Source organism: Narcine bancroftii, chromosome 1 (assembly GCF_036971445.1).
Source record: "Narcine bancroftii isolate sNarBan1 chromosome 1, sNarBan1.hap1, whole genome shotgun sequence".
Lineage (NCBI taxonomy): Eukaryota > Metazoa > Chordata > Chondrichthyes > Torpediniformes > Narcinidae > Narcine > Narcine bancroftii.
Window position 1 is genome coordinate 267,746,281 of NC_091469.1, and position 17,858 is coordinate 267,764,138.

At 39.4% G+C, this 17,858-nt stretch overlaps 1 protein-coding gene across 1 annotated transcript; it reads left to right on the forward strand.

Moving 5' to 3' along the window:
• The first annotated feature begins 934 nt into the window (after nucleotides 1–934).
• On the forward strand, nucleotides 935–17,824 carry c1h11orf58 (chromosome 1 C11orf58 homolog). The gene is made up of 5 exons (XM_069897797.1): nucleotides 935–1,042; nucleotides 2,185–2,274; nucleotides 8,311–8,371; nucleotides 13,944–14,053; nucleotides 17,181–17,824. The coding sequence occupies exons 1-5, from the start codon at nucleotides 983–985 to the stop codon at nucleotides 17,397–17,399; spliced, it is 540 nt and encodes a 179-aa protein (XP_069753898.1). The 5' UTR covers nucleotides 935–982; the 3' UTR covers nucleotides 17,400–17,824.
• Nucleotides 17,825–17,858: the final 34 nt, after the last annotated feature.

Consider the following 17,858-nt stretch of genomic DNA (forward strand, 5'->3'; position numbering starts at 1 on the left):
GGATGGGTAGATGGGGGCAGAGCCAGCCATCAGTATAACACACAACCAGTGAATCTCAGTTCACTGCAGCATGACTTCGGAAACCCTCAAACATTTCTACAGATTTGTGGAGGAAAGTGTACTGATTGGCTGCATCACAGTCTGGAAGGGGGAAAACATCAAGCACTGAGCATAAAGCCCTGAAAAAAGTAGTGGGTAGGACGTCACAGGCAAAACCCCTCACCACCATTGAGAATAGCTGCCATTGGAGAGCAGCAGCAATCATCAGGGATCCACGTCACCCAGAAGGTGTGTTCTCGCTGCCACCATCTGGAAAGATGCCACAAGACTTGCACCACCAGATTCAGGAAGAGTTGTTAACCTCGCCACCATCGCACTCCTCAACAACAAACTCAATCAGGGACTCATTTAAGGACTTATTTTTGCACTTTCCTGATTTTTTTCCTCTTTGTATTGTGCAAAAAAAAAACCAATAAATGAAAAATTAAGTCCTTAAATGAGTCAGTTGGTTTACTTTTCTTTATTTGTCTAAATGTGTACGTTGAGTGGTTTATTTTTGCACTGCCATCCGGTGGTAATTCTGCCTCGCCCGCAGGAAGGGGGTTGTATGTGATGTCGTGTGCATGTACTCTGACAATAAATCTGAACTCTCTAATTTGAATCATTCTGCTTTGTTTAAAATGGGCAAAGTGGGTCACTCTCCCACACAACTCACAGACCACTTCAGCTGCGTCGATCTCTGCTAAACCGAGCGGCCGCGCGGTGACCGTTGGAAGTTGTGGTCCACTGGCCGAGCCAGTCTGGTAGAATCGGGTCGGGCGTCGTCAGCGGGGGGGACTACAGATCCCAGAATGCAGCGGGGTGGGGGCGGCGGCGAGCGGAGGGTGCCGGGAACCCGGATTAAAGCGAGGCGGCAGGCTGGGAGCTTGCACGGCCGAGAGCTTGAGGGGAGAGGGGGGGAGGGGAGGAGGTGGGAAAGAAGATGAGTTCTGTGGACGGTAAACAGAGGGCGCCCAGCGCGAAAAGGCCTGCATCGCCCAACGTAAATCACCCTTGTTACTCGTACATTTCGACGTGAGTTCGCGAGGGCTGCCTCGGCGGAGCACTTGGCCTCGGTTTGCCCGCCCGGAGGGTGGCCGTGCCATTCAGGGGAGGCTGCTGCGGGGCAGCGGCCTTTTGTGTTGGCGGCCGGGCTTCTTGCCTCACGCGGCTGCGCCTCGAGTGCCCTTCCCCCTTTATGTTGGCTCCCGGGTCTCAGCCGTCCAGCCACCTCGGTACCGAAGTAAACTTTCCGTCCAGAGAAAGTTGAGGCCGGACCCAGTACAGTCTATTCAGGGCTTGGCGGCTGCTTCCCACCTGCACTAATGCATGTTGTGTCGTTGTCAAATTTACTCTCTATTTGCTGTCAAAATAGTTCGCTAACACTTGGTGCATTTTGATTTGGGATGCAAATATCTTTTGAAAAATTCATTTATCATTTGCATCAATACCAACATTAACTGGATGTACAATAGATAATGCATTATAGCAAAATTATACAAAAAAATTCTCCCTCTTTCCCCCCCCCCCCCCACCAAGAAAGAAATAATTATTTTTGAGCATGTTGGGAGCAGGAATCCGGCCCTTCTATTTTATATAATTGTCAGCAGCAAATTTAACAGCAACCTGTGTCATCTGTTCCTGGAACAAGGACTTTTCCTTGGACATCATCAGATTTGATAAAAGGATAAAATATTTCTTTCCTGTTACTAAACAATCAGTTATACATTAAGCAACAACTAAAAATAACAATTCTTTGCAATGTTGGCATTCTTTCATGTATATATTTCTGCTAAGTATCAAAACCATGCATTTAATGTTGCATAGAGTGGACAGAAAATGTTCAAGCACATTTTTTGTTATTAGAGATGTCAATTTTTTTTTTAAAAAGACATCAAAAGGGTCTACTACGACCAAGAAGTAGTAAGGAAGTGAAATTAATACCTGCATGCTGTCAAAACATAAATACTTAAGACACAGACTGACCCTGTGCTCTTCACCATGGGATATTAAAATACATGGTGTGATACAAAAATGTTACCTCTTTGTATGGATATTGGAGTTGCTTCTGTGAAATATTCATTGGTGTAAATTTGATTATTAATTTATTCCAAAGTTCTTACCATTCTTTACTTTCTTGTATAGGATAAAGGATCTAGTACAACCTGGGAATCTGCTGACTTGGGTGATGATGAGCGGAAGTTAAAATTCTTGAGGCTAATGGGAGCTGGAAAAGTAAGTTGCAAGTTTTGTCTTTACTAGATTTTAATGTGGAACTGGAGAAAGAGAAATTCATTCAGATAACAAAGCTTTGCAGTACAGGTATGCGCTGCTTAACGTCCATGAAACGTTCTGTAAAATTGTGATGTGGACATTGTGCGAACACCATCTTGTATATACTTAGCAAAGCTATATGGGACACTGAACATAAGCTAAATTAAACTGTAATTAATTTTAAACTTTTATGTAAACAGTTTTTTTTAGCCTATATCACACACAATTTAACAAAGAGGATTAGGATCATCAACATCACTGTTCTCAACTCCTCATAGTGTTCCACTGGAAGAGTTTCAGGTCATATAAATCCCATTGATGCACTGTCACTCAGTAATGCCTGAAGGACCTGGCTGAGGCTCTTCTTGGGGAGGTGTCTTCAGGAATACGCCCAGTGTTGTTTGCCTAGTTTGCATTTTCTTCATAAATTTCTCTGTATGCAGCAAACACTGCATGAGTATTCCTCTCTATCAGTGAAAAGGTTTCAGTGTTTGGGTCCATCTCTTCAGCACTCTTCAAGCAAGCTGTTATCCTGCAAATCATTTGGCGAACCTCTTAACAGTGAACCTCTTTTGCACCTGTTCTCCTGCAGTTTCCTTTTCCCTTGCATCTTCAGCTATTCACTCTTGCTCCTCTTCATTTGTTAGTTCCTCTAGGAGTTCTTTAATGTCCTCATCATCAATGTCTAGGTTCAGGTTGTTGTTTACCATGTCAACAACAGCTGTATTAATCCTCACAATCGCTTCGTCTTTTTCAAATCCCTTAGTCATGCATGCTTCAGTTTTTTTTTCCATATGCCATTCATGCACTCTTTGGTCACATCATATCAGGCCCAAGCAAGGTTATTTATGCAGTGTAAAATTTTATACTCCTTCCAGAACGGCATCAGTGTCTTGCCAGTGTCATTAGTTGCAGCAACAGCCTGAGCAAAGGTCCTCCTCAGGACCTTTGCTGCAATAATGCTGCAATAACCCGTTAGTCCATTGGCTGGATTAAAGAGGTGGTGTTTGGTGGGGAGAACACCACTTTGATGTTGGGGTGGAGGACACCAATGAAAAGGGGATGTCCTGGAGCATTGTCTACAATGAGCAAAATCTTGAAAGGTATGCCTTCTTCCAAGCAGTACTTCTCCATTTCACTGGCATAGCAATCGAGAAGGGCATTCTGAAACAGCATTTGTGTCATTCAGGACTTTTTATTTCTCCTGCAATAAACCAGTAAGGTGGGTTTGTTAATGTTCTTGAAAGCCCTGGGGTTTTCACTATGCCAAATAAGAAATGGCTTTAACTTGTAGCCAGCAGCATTGCCTTTTACCAACACTGTTACTCTATCTTTAAAAGCCTTAAAGCCTGGCATTGACTTGGCTTCCTTATGGATCTTTTAGGCATCCACTTCCTGAATAAGGAAGTTTCATACATATTAAAAATTTGCTGGGACAAATAACCTCCCTCCACAATTAGTTTATCTAAGGTTTCAACAAATTCTCCTGCTGCCTTCGCATCAGCACTTGCAGACTCACCACTGACTTTCACATTATGCAGAGAAAAACATCGTTTGAAGTACCTGAACCGCCTAGATCTAGCACTAAACTTGATAACGTAGTCTGGTCCTGCTTTTTATTTTAGCATCTAGAACAAACTTTGTGCCTTAGCAGTGATCGTCAATGGGCTGAGAGGGACTCGCTTTTGTGTTTGGTCCTCAATCCACGTCATTAGCAATTTCTCCATATCTGACATAGGTCCCTCGCATTTTCGTTAGCTTTGTAGCTTTCAGTGGAGCCGATCTTTTAACAGCTTGGAGAATTTTCTCTTTGTTTTTCAGGATCGTCGTGATTGTCGAGTGCGATATGCCTATATCGCGAGGAATAGCATTTACTGTTTTTTCCACCTTTGTGTGGTTTAATAACCTTTTGTTTCACTTCCAAATTTATACTTCTCATTTGTCTCTTGCTGCTGCTATCACTAGCACTGGTTTTACTGCATTTGGGAGCCAGGATAGATAGAAAGGTTTAGGTGTTGCGTGTGGGAAGTCGTTGCATAAGTCCGGTTACGTCCACTATACCCCGTTCTCCAATCAAGATTTCTGAACTCTGTTATAATCTTAGGGTCAATGGACGTGTATGTGGTCGGACGTTGCCAAAACGGATTTAAGCGGTGCATACCTGTACAGTACTTTGTACTTGATCCAGACTGTCAACAAAAGGAAAAGTAATAACAATACTTAGCTGCTTGGATTAGTGTTTTGTGCAAGATAAAAACCTAAAACTATACTAGATATCTGGTCTTCACAGAGGAATGGGAGTACTACTGCCGTGAATTAGTCCAAATACATTGAAGATCTCCCCCCCCCCACCCCAAAAATAATGGCTGATATGTGATTAATAAATTGATGTGTAGCTGAGTCAACATTACTTGCTGTGGATCAGTATATTGTGGGCATTATCTGAGCTGATAGTCCAATACAATACTGAAAAAGTGCTGTACTGTCACAGGTGCAGCCCTCTAGATGAGATGTTTAAAATAAGGCGCATTCTGCTTTTTCAGGTGAATGATAAAGATTCCATGGAACAACTTGAAGAAGAGGAGCTTAGTTGTCCTGGTGTCCTGGACAGCATTCTTCCATTAAACAATACCTCCAAAAACAGCTTAATTATTTGTGACCTTGCTGTGTGCACACAAGCTGCCATGTTTGTCTGCATCATTACCGTGAATGTACTTCAGAAGTAATTAATTGACTGTAAAGTGCTTTGGATGTGATGAGGTACTACATCGCTGTAAGTTTGTCCATTCTTTACCCTAACCTGTGACCTGGGAGGGCATGTTGCTGTTTCAAGGATGCAGAAATTACAAATCTTTCCACCTCCATCTTTGTGGGCTGAACATCCATTTTTAAGAGTTTATTGTCGTGAACAGCAGCAATTTGCATTTGATGATTTTTTTAACTGAAAATTATCCCAGGGCACTCCATTGACAAAAATTTAATGTCAATCAAAAAGGTTTGGGTAGATATCTAAGAGACAGGAAAGTAGTAATGTGTGGAAGAAAAAGCAAAGCATTTTGGGAATGATTTCTGATCTCAGAACCCAGCTCAGCTACGAAACCCAAGTCAAGGGAGGAGAGGACGCACAAAGGATTATCATGGGAGCAGTAGCTTTTAGAAGATTGCACTTCTGGAAAAGGTTAATAAATGTGGGAGGAGACTTGATAAGTGAAAATATCTGAGGCAGAGTGGGCCAGGGACTCACATTAACAAATGCAGACTTTTGGGTACTTTGTAGAACGCTGCCTTCACTAAGTATCGAGTTTGTTATTTGGTTGACCAACAGTAAAAAAAAAACCTTTATGGGAAGACGAGAATAATTTGAAATGCTCTTGTGTTTCGAAAACCATTGGTTGCAGTCCAGCCTGACCTTTAGACACTGTCATCGAGCCATAGTTAATTCTCCATTTGAAGGAGAGAAAACAGTAGTTTTTGACAATAGGGCTGAGGGAAAGTTTCAAAAAAATCACATTTTAAAGTGAGTTCTTTTGCCTTGGTAACCAATCCAAATCCAAAATTGGATGTTGAGGACAGTTGAAAATGTACTGGCTCTCTGATTTGCCCCCATTGATCATTTTGTCTGATCACCGGAGACGATCCTGATTCTAGCTGTCTTCTGCATGGAAGTATTTTCTTGCCAATCCTTTGTAATGAAGTCAGAGTGGGATTTTCATGAGAGAGAAATGATGTGGGTAAACCTGTCGTCTTTACAGACCAAAAATTTAATTTTTGAGGCCAAAGCTACTTGTTTATTTGTATGATCTGGCGGAACACGTCTAAGCACAATATCGCTACTTCCATTCAATTCGAGTATTGTGTGGTAGCCCAGTTATCGAGATCTTTGGTTAAACAGAGCTCATTATCAGTAATCTAGTTTGTTTATTAGTGTGACAGAACTTAATTCGGCACTGATCTGGCTTTCTGAATTTTGCCCTCCAGAAAGCTGAGCCATTTGGTTCAATGTGATATAAGCAAAGAGGTGAACCAGCTGGGCACCTATAATGGGTTTGCTGGGATGGACAGGAAAGCAGGCATTTTGCACTTCACTAACATGTGAGCATTCTAGGGAATGAAGTTGTGAACAAATCCAAGAATCCATTAGTAGGTTCTTCTGTTGCTAAACAATGTGGTGATGGGAGATTTTGTACCTTGGTTTAAGATCACTAATCGCTTTCCAATTGTTAAATATCATCACTTGTAGTTGCTCACTTTGGAATAGCCTTTTATACATGCAAATTTTGGCATAATCCTTGAAACCCACCTCCCAAGAATAATTGTACAGTGGTTTTGTTTTCATTTGGATCTTTGGTTAGATGCTTTGATGGTAATGAATTAAAATGTTTGTTGGTATGGTGCATTAGTAGAGAAACAAAAGAAGTGTAGATGTTTGGGTGAACAAAGAAAAGCGAGAATGGGTCAGACCACATTCATGGAGAGATGATCAGTTGCAGCCCTTGGTTTTTACATATGTTTTGAATGATTGGTTGTGTATTTGAATTTATCGAAGTAGTTGTACAAAAATATCATGAAAGCAACCAATCACTGCAGATAATCAATTTTTGTAATTATACTATTAGTGACAAATCTCTTGATAAAACAACTTTATTTTATCTTTAAAATGCCATATTTGAGAGTGAATTGAAATTTGTGGTTTAAACAAAATCCTTTTTTCTCATTAATGCATCTCATGGGGAACATGCCATTTCTGAATAGATAGTCCAATATTATGAGAATGAGGACACAAATCTATAAAGTTTTATTTGAACTGTGAATTTCTCTTGTTTCTTTCTTCCTTCTATTTCTCAAGTATTTATCTCCATGGATGCTGCCCAACTGGCTGAATCCCTCCAGCTATTCTTTGTTTAGTTACGTGATGTTGGTAAACATCTAGTATCTTCGACTTGTAACTTGTGTAGATGTGATGGAGAATAGCAATTTTAGAATGGAATCTTGTTTTATTTTCTTCAGTCTGTCTTGCTTACATGCTCTATAGTTCACAAATCCAAATCAAGATGCCTAGATGACTTTAATGGTCTTCAAGCTTTTTTCATCAATCAGGAAATTGAACTGTTTCCATAGCATTTAGGATCAAAGAGGAGGCCTTTCAGATTCATTAATTGATAGCAAACACTTCTTGATCTTTGGGTCCTCAGAAATTCAGGAAGTATTATTGCATTTTGAATTAAACAACATTGAACCATTTTATCTTTAAATTCTATATATTGAGGCATGTATTGTGTTAAAGGTATGTGAGAAAGAAATGTTGCTCATATTGAAATCTTTAGACATAGTACAACTATTCTGGAGTTAATTGTAGTTATTCTGGAAACTTGTTACATTTTATTTCCTTAAAATTATTGCTTGGAGAAAATTCTTGACTGAATAACTTGAATACATTCAGTTATGGAGATAATCTTGTCTGCACAACTAACTAACTACAGAAGCCAGTAATGTGTGCAAATAATGTCTGGGAAGAAAAGGTAATTGGGAAATAACCTGTATGTTAACAGAGAAATTATTGATTTAATACAGGATAAAGATGTTTAAGAACCTGAAGTATTTTGGGGGGGGGGGGGGGGGGGAAGGAAATTTAAAAAAAAATAAAAAATGGGTGCATCTGCTGTAACAATTTCTAAAGTCTGATTGTAAGAAATTTATCTTGCTATAATTCCAACATTGTTTTAGACTCGTTTAAGTCTTCGTTGTGAACTGAGTTTCAAACACACTCATAGAACTCTGTCAAATTTTTAAAATAAACACTGCGTTGCAATTTAATTAGGCAATGTCTTTTAACTTCTCCATGATGCTTTCTGAGTACTGCAATTTGGCTGGAAGTTTTGATTGGCTTTCAATAATTTGTTTTATGCAGTGAGAAATAATAATTGTAGGTTTGTTTTTATAACATTGAAGCTCACTTTAATATCCTTAGTTTTTCAAACAATCCATTTTTTTCTGCAGAAAGATCATAGTGGACGTGCACATCCAGGCGATCACAAGTCAACCTCCCTCTTCAGAACAGGTGAGCAAAACAATACCTTTTCAATTTTTGTGGCAGTTAGCAAGGTGGGTTGTGGGCTAGTTTTCAGAATCTAGAGAGAAGCGAGTCTGCAGAGTTGCTATAGGACAAAGTAGATTTAACTTTGTCCCCTGATGTTCTCAGTTATTTCAAATGCCAGATTATGTATTTGAATGTACAGGTGCTCCTCAATTTATGATGGGTTTGTGTTCCAGCCAACCCATCGCAAGTCAAAAAATAATGCCAGACCTACCATTATTTTATAATTACATTTTGAATACCTGTATTCCACACTGGAAAAAAATTTAACATACACAGCTGAAAGCATACTGCGCATAAAGAATGCTTGGAGCTTTGAACTAAAGTTATATTGCTGGATGGTGGGGATGCTAAAGTGTATGTCACAAGCATAGGAGCAGATCGGAATTCGAACCGTCGTAAGTAGGGGAGCACTTGTAGTTATACAAAATATCATGCAAAGCAACCTTTTATTGATGCATACAATTTTTTTTGTCATTGCACTATTTGTGACAATGCTCTTTATCAAGCAATTTTCTTTCATCTATAAATGCATATTTGAGAGAGAATTGAAACATTTGGTTTTCAATGTTTTTTTTCGACCATGAGTTAATAATGCAATGATAATTAAAAGATTTATAGCAAACATGTACATCAAACTGCAAGAGAAAGAGAACGAGAAAACAAGCTGTAAACCTAAACAAAAATGGGAACAAGATCTAAACATAAAGATAAAGAATGAAACATGGGAAAAGCTATGCTCCGGAACTATGAGAAATACAATAAACATGAGGTTACGCATGATACAATATAATTAGTTACACAGGCTATACATCACACCCCAAAAGTTAAATAAATGGGACCCAACAGTATCAGACAGATGTTTTCATTGTAAGAAGGAAATGGGAACAACAGTACATGCAATTTGGGCATGTGAGAAAATGGAAAAGTTTTGGGAAGATCTAAACCAGGTATTAAATAAAATCACAAAAAGCAACATACCAAAAAACCCAGAGATCTTTCTTCTAAGTAATATAAGAAATTAAGAACTTGGACTCGATTTGGATGGAGCACAAAAAAGATTTATTATGATAGCCTTAGCTGTAGCAAAAAAATGTATTATGTCAACCTGGAAATTAGAAGATAACCTGAGAATACAGCAATGGTACATAGAAATGAATAAATGTATTCCATTGGAAAAAATAACATAAAATTTAAGAAATAACATCACAGTATTTGAACAAATATGGGAACCGTACATGGAACACAATAGAGAAATCCTACCACAGACCTCCACCACCTAAAATGACAGAAGGAGAAGACAACGAAATGAACTGACCCAGTATGAAAAAGTAGAAGACACAAATTTCTTATTTTTTTTTATTATGTGACGACGTTGTTTAACGGGTTTAATGTATCATATAGATTGAACGTTGAATGAATGAGGTGGGTGAGGGAGGGGGGAAAAATGACACTATGTATATTCAAGAGAAAAATGTCTATGTATTTTGGTCAGTATGGTTCATAATATGAAAAATTAAAAAAAAATGCAATTACATGAGATTGAGGCCACCATACCTGATATTTTATTTGAATTGGGTGATTAAAAAACACACTTATAGTGGTGAAAAATATTAGATATTTTTCTTGTGGTCCCCTTTTTTAAAATAACAGTATATTTCGGTGTATAAGTTGAGTCGTGAAACACAAAAATTTCTCAAAAAATGGAGGTTGACTTGCATGCTATAGAAGTAGTTTATTTATATAGCGCATTTAACAATGGAGGTTGATCCAAAGCGCTGAACATAAAATTAGGAATAAATTGGTTACTATTTAAACACTGACAAGCAGCCAAAATACAATGGCGCGGCTATCTTTTTACAGAGACTATCCCATTTGCAACATTAATTATTTAAACCCTAACCCATTCCTTCTGATTGCACTAACAGGCAACTTTTCGATTTTAAATGAACAACAGTGCTACAAACATCAAATTTCAAAAATAAATGTCAAACAAATAAGCCCAGTTGCAATTCTGTTAAGATGTTATAAAAAATCAAACTGCAGCATCTTGGGGCTGGTTACTGGTGTCGACAAGATTTAAATGTTACCGTCTGCCAGTTTCAAAGAGGGAAGCTATCAAAAAAAGTCACAGTTTCTCAAGGTGGAGAGCAACAGACTGCCTAAAAGCCCCCACCTCCCCCCCCCCCCCCCCCCCCGCCAAACCTTGGATGATCTGAACCCCATGAGGTCTCATGTCTCAGATCGACATTGACTACAACCAACACATCCTTTGGGATTTCTCAGGGCTAGCACTGTTCCAATCATATCGGGACAACCCCTCCGTCTCTGCCTCATTGCACCATTTCTACAACCCTTGAAGCATGCACCACTGGAAGGCAGAGGCCACATCATCACGCTACCCAGCAGCTTGGCCTCTTCAATAGGTCTCACTCCATGACTCAAGCTGCAAACATTGTGGCTTCATCTCAGTGACCTAGTTGTTTGGCAATTCAGGTTGCATTTCAGACTCACTGTGTTCCACCAAGAACTCTTGTCAAATCCAGGTTTGTGCACAGCATGTCTTCTTGTTAGTTACAGCAGTCCTGGGATCTGGAATGGCTGCTGTTGTGACTGCAGTCGCACCACCATCTTACTTTTGAGACCTTGTATTTGGGCCAAAAACCATTTGATGCCAATTTGGCGTATTAGTCGACCCTGGAAGCACCTTGCCACTGCTGACGCCATCATAACCCACCCAAATATTGACAAATGTAGAGCCTAGGTCCCCACTTCTGCCACGTTGGTCTGAGGTTCCTGCTCCCACCCAATAAGCCAAGGGTTTTTAACTTTTTTTACTTGCTCAATTTATAGTTTTGTTACTTGGCAACTGGGGTGCTGTAACAAACTTTGGGTTGTTGCTAGGAGGCCCGGACATAGGTTGGGGTGGGGGGGGGGGGTCGACTTGTACGCCTGATTATACCATGAAACCACTAAAATTAGGCAAAAAAAGGTCCACCTATCTGCTGGTAGACTTGTACACTGAGATATATGGTAATACCTATTTCAATGAAAAATAAGGAAGGATCAGTGCATACAGGTCACGTTATGAAAAGAAATAGAGTTGTATAAAGTCTAAACAAGTCAATCTGAAGCTGATACCAGAAGTACAGCTTTGTGATAATATAGTGGGGAGGTAATCTGGTGTCTCAGTACTGTAAATGCTCTGACTTTGCCTTTCAGATATTGATATTTTTAATTATGACAAATGTTAATTCAGATTTCAGATTTATTGTCAGAGTACATATATGATGTCACATATATCCCTGAGATTCTTTTTTCTGCAGGTTAGGCAGAATTACCACTTAATGATATTGCAAAAAAAAAGTATACAACTGTGCAATACAGGGAGGAGAGGGGGAAAAAAAAACAAGGTGCAAAAGTAAAAGTCCTTAAATTGAGTTTGTTGTTGAGAAGTCTAATGGTGGAGGGGTAGCTGCTGGTGGTATGAGTCTTGTGGCACCTATACCTCTTTCCTGATAACAGCAGCGTGAACAGGGTGTGTCAATCCTTGATAATTGCTGCTGCTCTCTGGTGAGAAGGAATTTGCCTGGGTCTGGGGGTGGGGGGGGGGGGGGGGGTGGTGTCCACTACCCTTTGTTAGGCTTTGTGCTCGGGACCCCATACCAAATTGTGATGTATCCAATCACTCTTTCCACCACACATCTTCTGAAGAAATTTGCCAGGGCTTCCAAGACCATAACAAACCTCCGCAAAACTCCTGAGGAAGTAGAGCCACTGTCATGCTTTCTTCACAATGCAGTTGTGTGTTAGGTCCAGTAAAGATCTTCCGAGGTAGTGATTCCCAAAAATTTAATTGCTCACCCTCTCCACCTCTCTTTTTATCCCCCCCCATGATCACTCGATCATCCACCTCTGGTTTTTCCTTCCTGAAGTTAACAATCAGCACCTTGGGTTTGGTTACATTGAGTGTGAAGTTACTGTTGATTCACCATTCCGCCAAGTTTTCAGTCCCTTTCTACAACCCACTAACATGGTGTTGTTGTCGTACCAAGCCACTCAGTCATGGGTTTAAAGCAAGTAGAATGGGAGCTAAGAATGCAGCCCTGTGGTGCTCCAGTACTGATGGAGATTGTGGAAGTGATGTTCTTTCCAATCTACACTGATTGTTGTTTTTAGGTGGGGAAGTCAAGGATCCAATTACACAGTGGGGTATTGACCCCCGAGTCTTGGAGTTTGCTGATCAGTTTTGAGGGGTTGATGGTCACTAAATGTTTGGCAGCATGGTTAGCATAGCGGATAGCACAACGTTGTTACAGTGCCAGCAGTTAGGACCGAGGTTCGAATCCTGCACTGTCTGTAAGGACTTTGTACATTGTCTGCATAGGCTTCCTCCCACAGTTTAGAACACACTGGGGGTATAGGTCAATTTGGTGTAATTGAGCGGCACGAATTTATGGGCTGAAAGGGCCGTGTTATCGTGCTGTATGCCTAAATAAAATAAATAAAATAAAACATTTTGGAAATAAGACTGCTGTAACTCACCAGTCCATAATTTCATGACTTGTCCCTATTTCCCTTAAAGGAACAACATCAATTTTTCCCTGATCTTAAGGCATCTTGCTCATTGCTTGAGCTGCTATAAAGATTTCCATCGAAGCCCCTGGGATCCATCCAGCCCGGGGGACATCAACCTTAATGTTTTTCAAGATGCCCAACATCATCTTAATATAAAGCAAACTCTGTAATCATTATCATCAATATCCTCCTTGATAAATACCAGAGCAAAATACTCAATAAAGGCCTCACCATCTACTTTTGGAATAAATGTACAATATCTTTTGTTGTCTAAAGTTCCCAATTTTACCATGCTTGTAGGAACATGTTCATCTCTAGTCAACTGGCTATTAAAAGTTTACCATGTGTCAGATGTAAATTTACTCTCAAACAGCCACCCTCAAGCTACTTTTTCTAATTGCCTTATTCTGTTATCATTAGCCTTACTGCACTTTCATCTGAGGACCAGTTTTGTCCATAACTGTCTTGAAATTTATGGAATTATTGTCATTTCCAAAAATTTCCATTGAAACTTCGATCAACTGGCCAGGTGCTTTTGTCAATGCAAGTTCAACTAGGGCCATGCTCCACCTCGCTAATTACTGTTTCAAGAAACTCTCCTGGATGTACCTAATAAATTTTGCTTCTTCTAAGCCTCGCTGATGCTGATTTTCATCTTTCCTTGATCACCTTGCATATCTGTTGCTCTAGCTTCTGTCGGCTTTTGGAATGCCTTGTGATGGTCTTGCTGGATAAACCTTCCAAGAATGTCCTCTTGGTGCAGCAGTAGTAGTCTCCGTACTCAATAAAGCATTCCTTTCACATCCAAAATATCTGTTCCCTGGAAAGTTGAGCTGCCCTGCTCTCAATCAAGTTTCTATAATGGCTACAATATAGTAGGTCTGTGTATGAACAAATAATCATAAACTTGTTTAAAGAATGGCTGATAAGATGTGTGATGAAGGTGTATGTTTTTTAGGTGATGAAGATAAGAAAATAAATGAGGAATTGGAGCATCAGTTTCATCAGAGTTTGGACAGTCAGCTGTCGGGGAGGAACAGGCGACACTGTGGATTGGGCTTCAGTGAGGTAATGGATTTCTTTTCAATAAAATTGGACATTTTTATTGCAAGTGGCTGATGAATGTTTTATACATGTGAGAGGACACACAGATCTGTGCAGGCCCAAAAACTAATTTACCCAATTCTGAAGTACAATTTAACTTGAACCTTTTCCATGTTTTTGTTTTCAGGTAAATTAAGTGATTTTATAAAGAAATAGTTTAGCCCTCCCAGGATTTGAATTGGATCAGTGATCTGTAGTTTTGGATTTGAGACCAGTACTTTAACCATATGCAATTTGTATACCAAGGGGTATAACAGCATAAAGCACTAGGATGGTGCAATTGAATGGAAGTGCTCATGAGTAAAGTAAAACAAAGAATCAGATAAACAGTTATTCATACTAGCAACAAGAAAGAGTCAAGAGATCCTTTTGACCAGATGTACTTCAGATTCTAAAATCTGAACTGCTTTCTATTCATTTTGTTGGTATGTCCAGTATTCTGTTGTTTCTATTTATATTAATTGGTGTTATGAGACTCTTTCCAGTTTCTGGCACGAGCACTGACAACCTAAATAGAAGCTTTTGAAATTGAAATAAGCAAGGTGTTGGTGGCAGGCTTTGTTCAGAAAATTATATTCCGACGTGATATACACTGTCTCCATCACTGTGAAATCAAGAAAATTCATTTGGTCTGAAGTTCTGGTGGTATCTCGTATGATTCGGTCTGTTGGTGCTAAAAAGAATTGTTCAAATATGTTTGGCCTAATTTCAAAGCTTTTATCTTTAGACCAAGGGTCATCTGAAACTTAACAGAGGTGATGAGCTTCTTAAAGTAGTGTCAGATTGTCTCTTTGTGTTGGCATTTGCATGAATGAGTACTTTGGGGAACTTCCAGGAGTTAATCTGATTTTCTACATTTCATCATGTTGAAAAATTCAATACTGTAGTATATTGTGTGGTGTGTAATTCACTCTCAAATAAAAATATCTTTTGTAGTTATCATCTGAATTTTGTTCTTCATGTCCATTTCTCAATTTTCACATATCATGATAAAAGCTGTATTAATTTAACATTGCCTATGCCTGTTACATTTTGATTCATTTGAAATCAAATTACTGTTCATCCTACAGTAACATACCCATTTTGAACCGTTTCCCTCAAATCCTAGCCCCTGGAAAGACTTGCCTTAACCAAGAAGGGACATTCCCAAGTTCCAATGAATTTCCTACTTTGTGTGTTAGATTTATCTTTATAGCTTTATGGTGGTTCTGATGACCTTGGCTAAATCTGGAATAGCCAATATTAAACAAGTCCGCTGATACCCTCCAGTTGCCACTGTGTTGACATTTTGGCTAGGTCTCTAGTAGATTCATTTGCTACCACCTTTATAGATGGTATACCAAACCTCATGTCCATTCTGTGTTACCCAAAGGCTGATTTTAAATCTAGCCTTCTGGGGTGCTTGTTGAATATGGGCTGTAGAACCACAGTTACTGCTTTGAATGCAGTTAAGAGTATTGTTTGTAGAACTTTATAAATTGGGGAAGGTTTCTTGTTTGACTCTGCCATTAGAGCAGTGATCAGGGCCTTTTGATTAAAATGAAAAGATTGGTTGGAGGTGTTGTAGATAGTGGAATATGGTCACAGGTTACAACAGGATAGAGATAGGATGGAGAGTTGGGCAGAGAAGTGGCAGATGGAGTTCAATCCAGAAATTTAGAAGTTTAAACTTGAGGGTGGCAAGGGCCAAAACCAGTGGACAAAAGAAAGATGTCAGAGGAAGTATTTTTTTACATAGTAGTAAATGCATGGATTGGTGGGGGGGGTAGAGCCTGCAACAATAAGAATATTTAAAAGACGGATATAAAATAATATGGAGGGTTATAGGGTGTGTGAGACAGGAACATTAGATTGACATTGAGTAGGTTTTCTATCTGTCAGCACCCCAGTACTGAGCTGTTCTAATAATCAGGTTTTTGTGCTGCGGATGTTTGGCCTGGGTTGGTTATGGATAGAATTAACTGGTACCTAAATAAAGATCTAGGCACACTGCAATTCCCTAACCACCACAATCGCTCCACAGCAGATGCAAATCCTCTGGCTCTCCCTCAGCCTGGATCACCTGGACAACAGCACACATAGATCAGGCTACTTTTCATCAACTACAGCTCAGCTTTAAACATCATCATGCCCTCAGTATTGGAGTACAAGGTTCAAAACCTGGCCCTCTGCTCCTCCATCTGCAACTGGATCCATGACTTCCTCATTGGAAACAATATCTCCTCCTCACTGACAATCAACACAGGTGCACCTCAGGGATGTGTGCTTATCCCACTGCTCTACATCCTTGACAATTCAAATGGCATCTACAAATTTGTCCAAGATCACAGTCAGCAGCAGAATTGCAGATGGTAATAAGGAAGCATGCAAGAGTGAGATAGATCAGCTGGTTGAGTGGTGTCACAACAACAATCTTGCACTTAATGTAAGCAAAACTAAGGAACTGTGGAAATCAGGAGAACACATCAGTCCTTGTGGAGGGATCAGCAGGGGAAAGAACTTCAAATTCCTGGGTGAAAGATCTATCCTGGGGACTCTATGACGATGCAATCATGAAGGCGGCTTGCCAGCAGCCATACTTTGAGGAGATTTGGTTGTAAATTTCTACAGGTGTGCAGAGCATTCTGTCTGGTTGCATCACTATCTGGTATAGATGTGCCAGTGTACAGGACAGGAAAAGAATAGAGTTGGGCATGAGTCTTAACTCCATTAAGGAAATCTACAAGAGGTGTCTCAAGAAAGCAGGCCATCTAATTAAGAAAGGCCATCGGTAAAACGACCTCTGGTGGGTGCATGAATCTGAACACTATATTCATCTATTATCAAGTCAAATTATTTTTCATTTTACGGAATTCTTTTGCCATGACTTAAAAATAATTACACTAGTATAAAATGCTAGGAGCTGGGTGGCAGTGGGAATGGAAGCTCTGACTTCCAGGTGGCCCAAAGAAGTCAGTGCATAATGTTTAAAAAAAAAACTCCAAAGGTATAGTCATCACAAATTATCCTAAAGTGCTTATGTTAAGTGCATGCATTACATGTATTTAATGGACCGCCCTACTAGAGAACTTTATTTTCACCTTTGTTGCAGCCGGAGGTCGCAGAACCAGAGTTGCAACAGGTCAGTCTGGCTGGAGAGTTGCCAACTGATAACTTGAATGATTCTGAAAATAGAAGTCAATCAAAGGATTATTCTTCAGAGAACATGAAGTCCAGTTGTGAAGAACATCAGTCAGAAGATGCAGATACCAAAAAGCAGGACCTGAAAAGCAATTATAAAATGATGTTTGTAAAGTCATCTACAAATTAATATTATCCTTCAACAGTTCTGGCTTGTAATAATTACTATAGCTTTTGGTGAGCAAAGAATGCCATTGGACTTTTTTTTTCTGATTTAGTATGTTATTTGCTCTTGTCAACATTACGTATCTAATGTTTCCTTCATTTACATTTTTAAATCTATTGGGTGAAAATGGTCCTGAATTTTTCATCTTGTGCCTACGTTCTTGCAAAGTTTCCCCTTTGCATTTTAAATGAGTTATAAATGCTTTAAATTGAGACAAAATATTACTTCATTCTTGTGTAATTTATAGATGCATATCATTTGTCTAATTTTTTTGACAGAAGTCCAAGAGAAAGAACTTATTCGTTCAAGTGGTAAAGGCTCATTGAAATATTTTTAGCTGTTCATATACTTATATATAAAATAAAAGTTGAAGTCTTTACAGCAAACAACTTTGTAATTAGAAGTTACCATGTTGAAATCCCA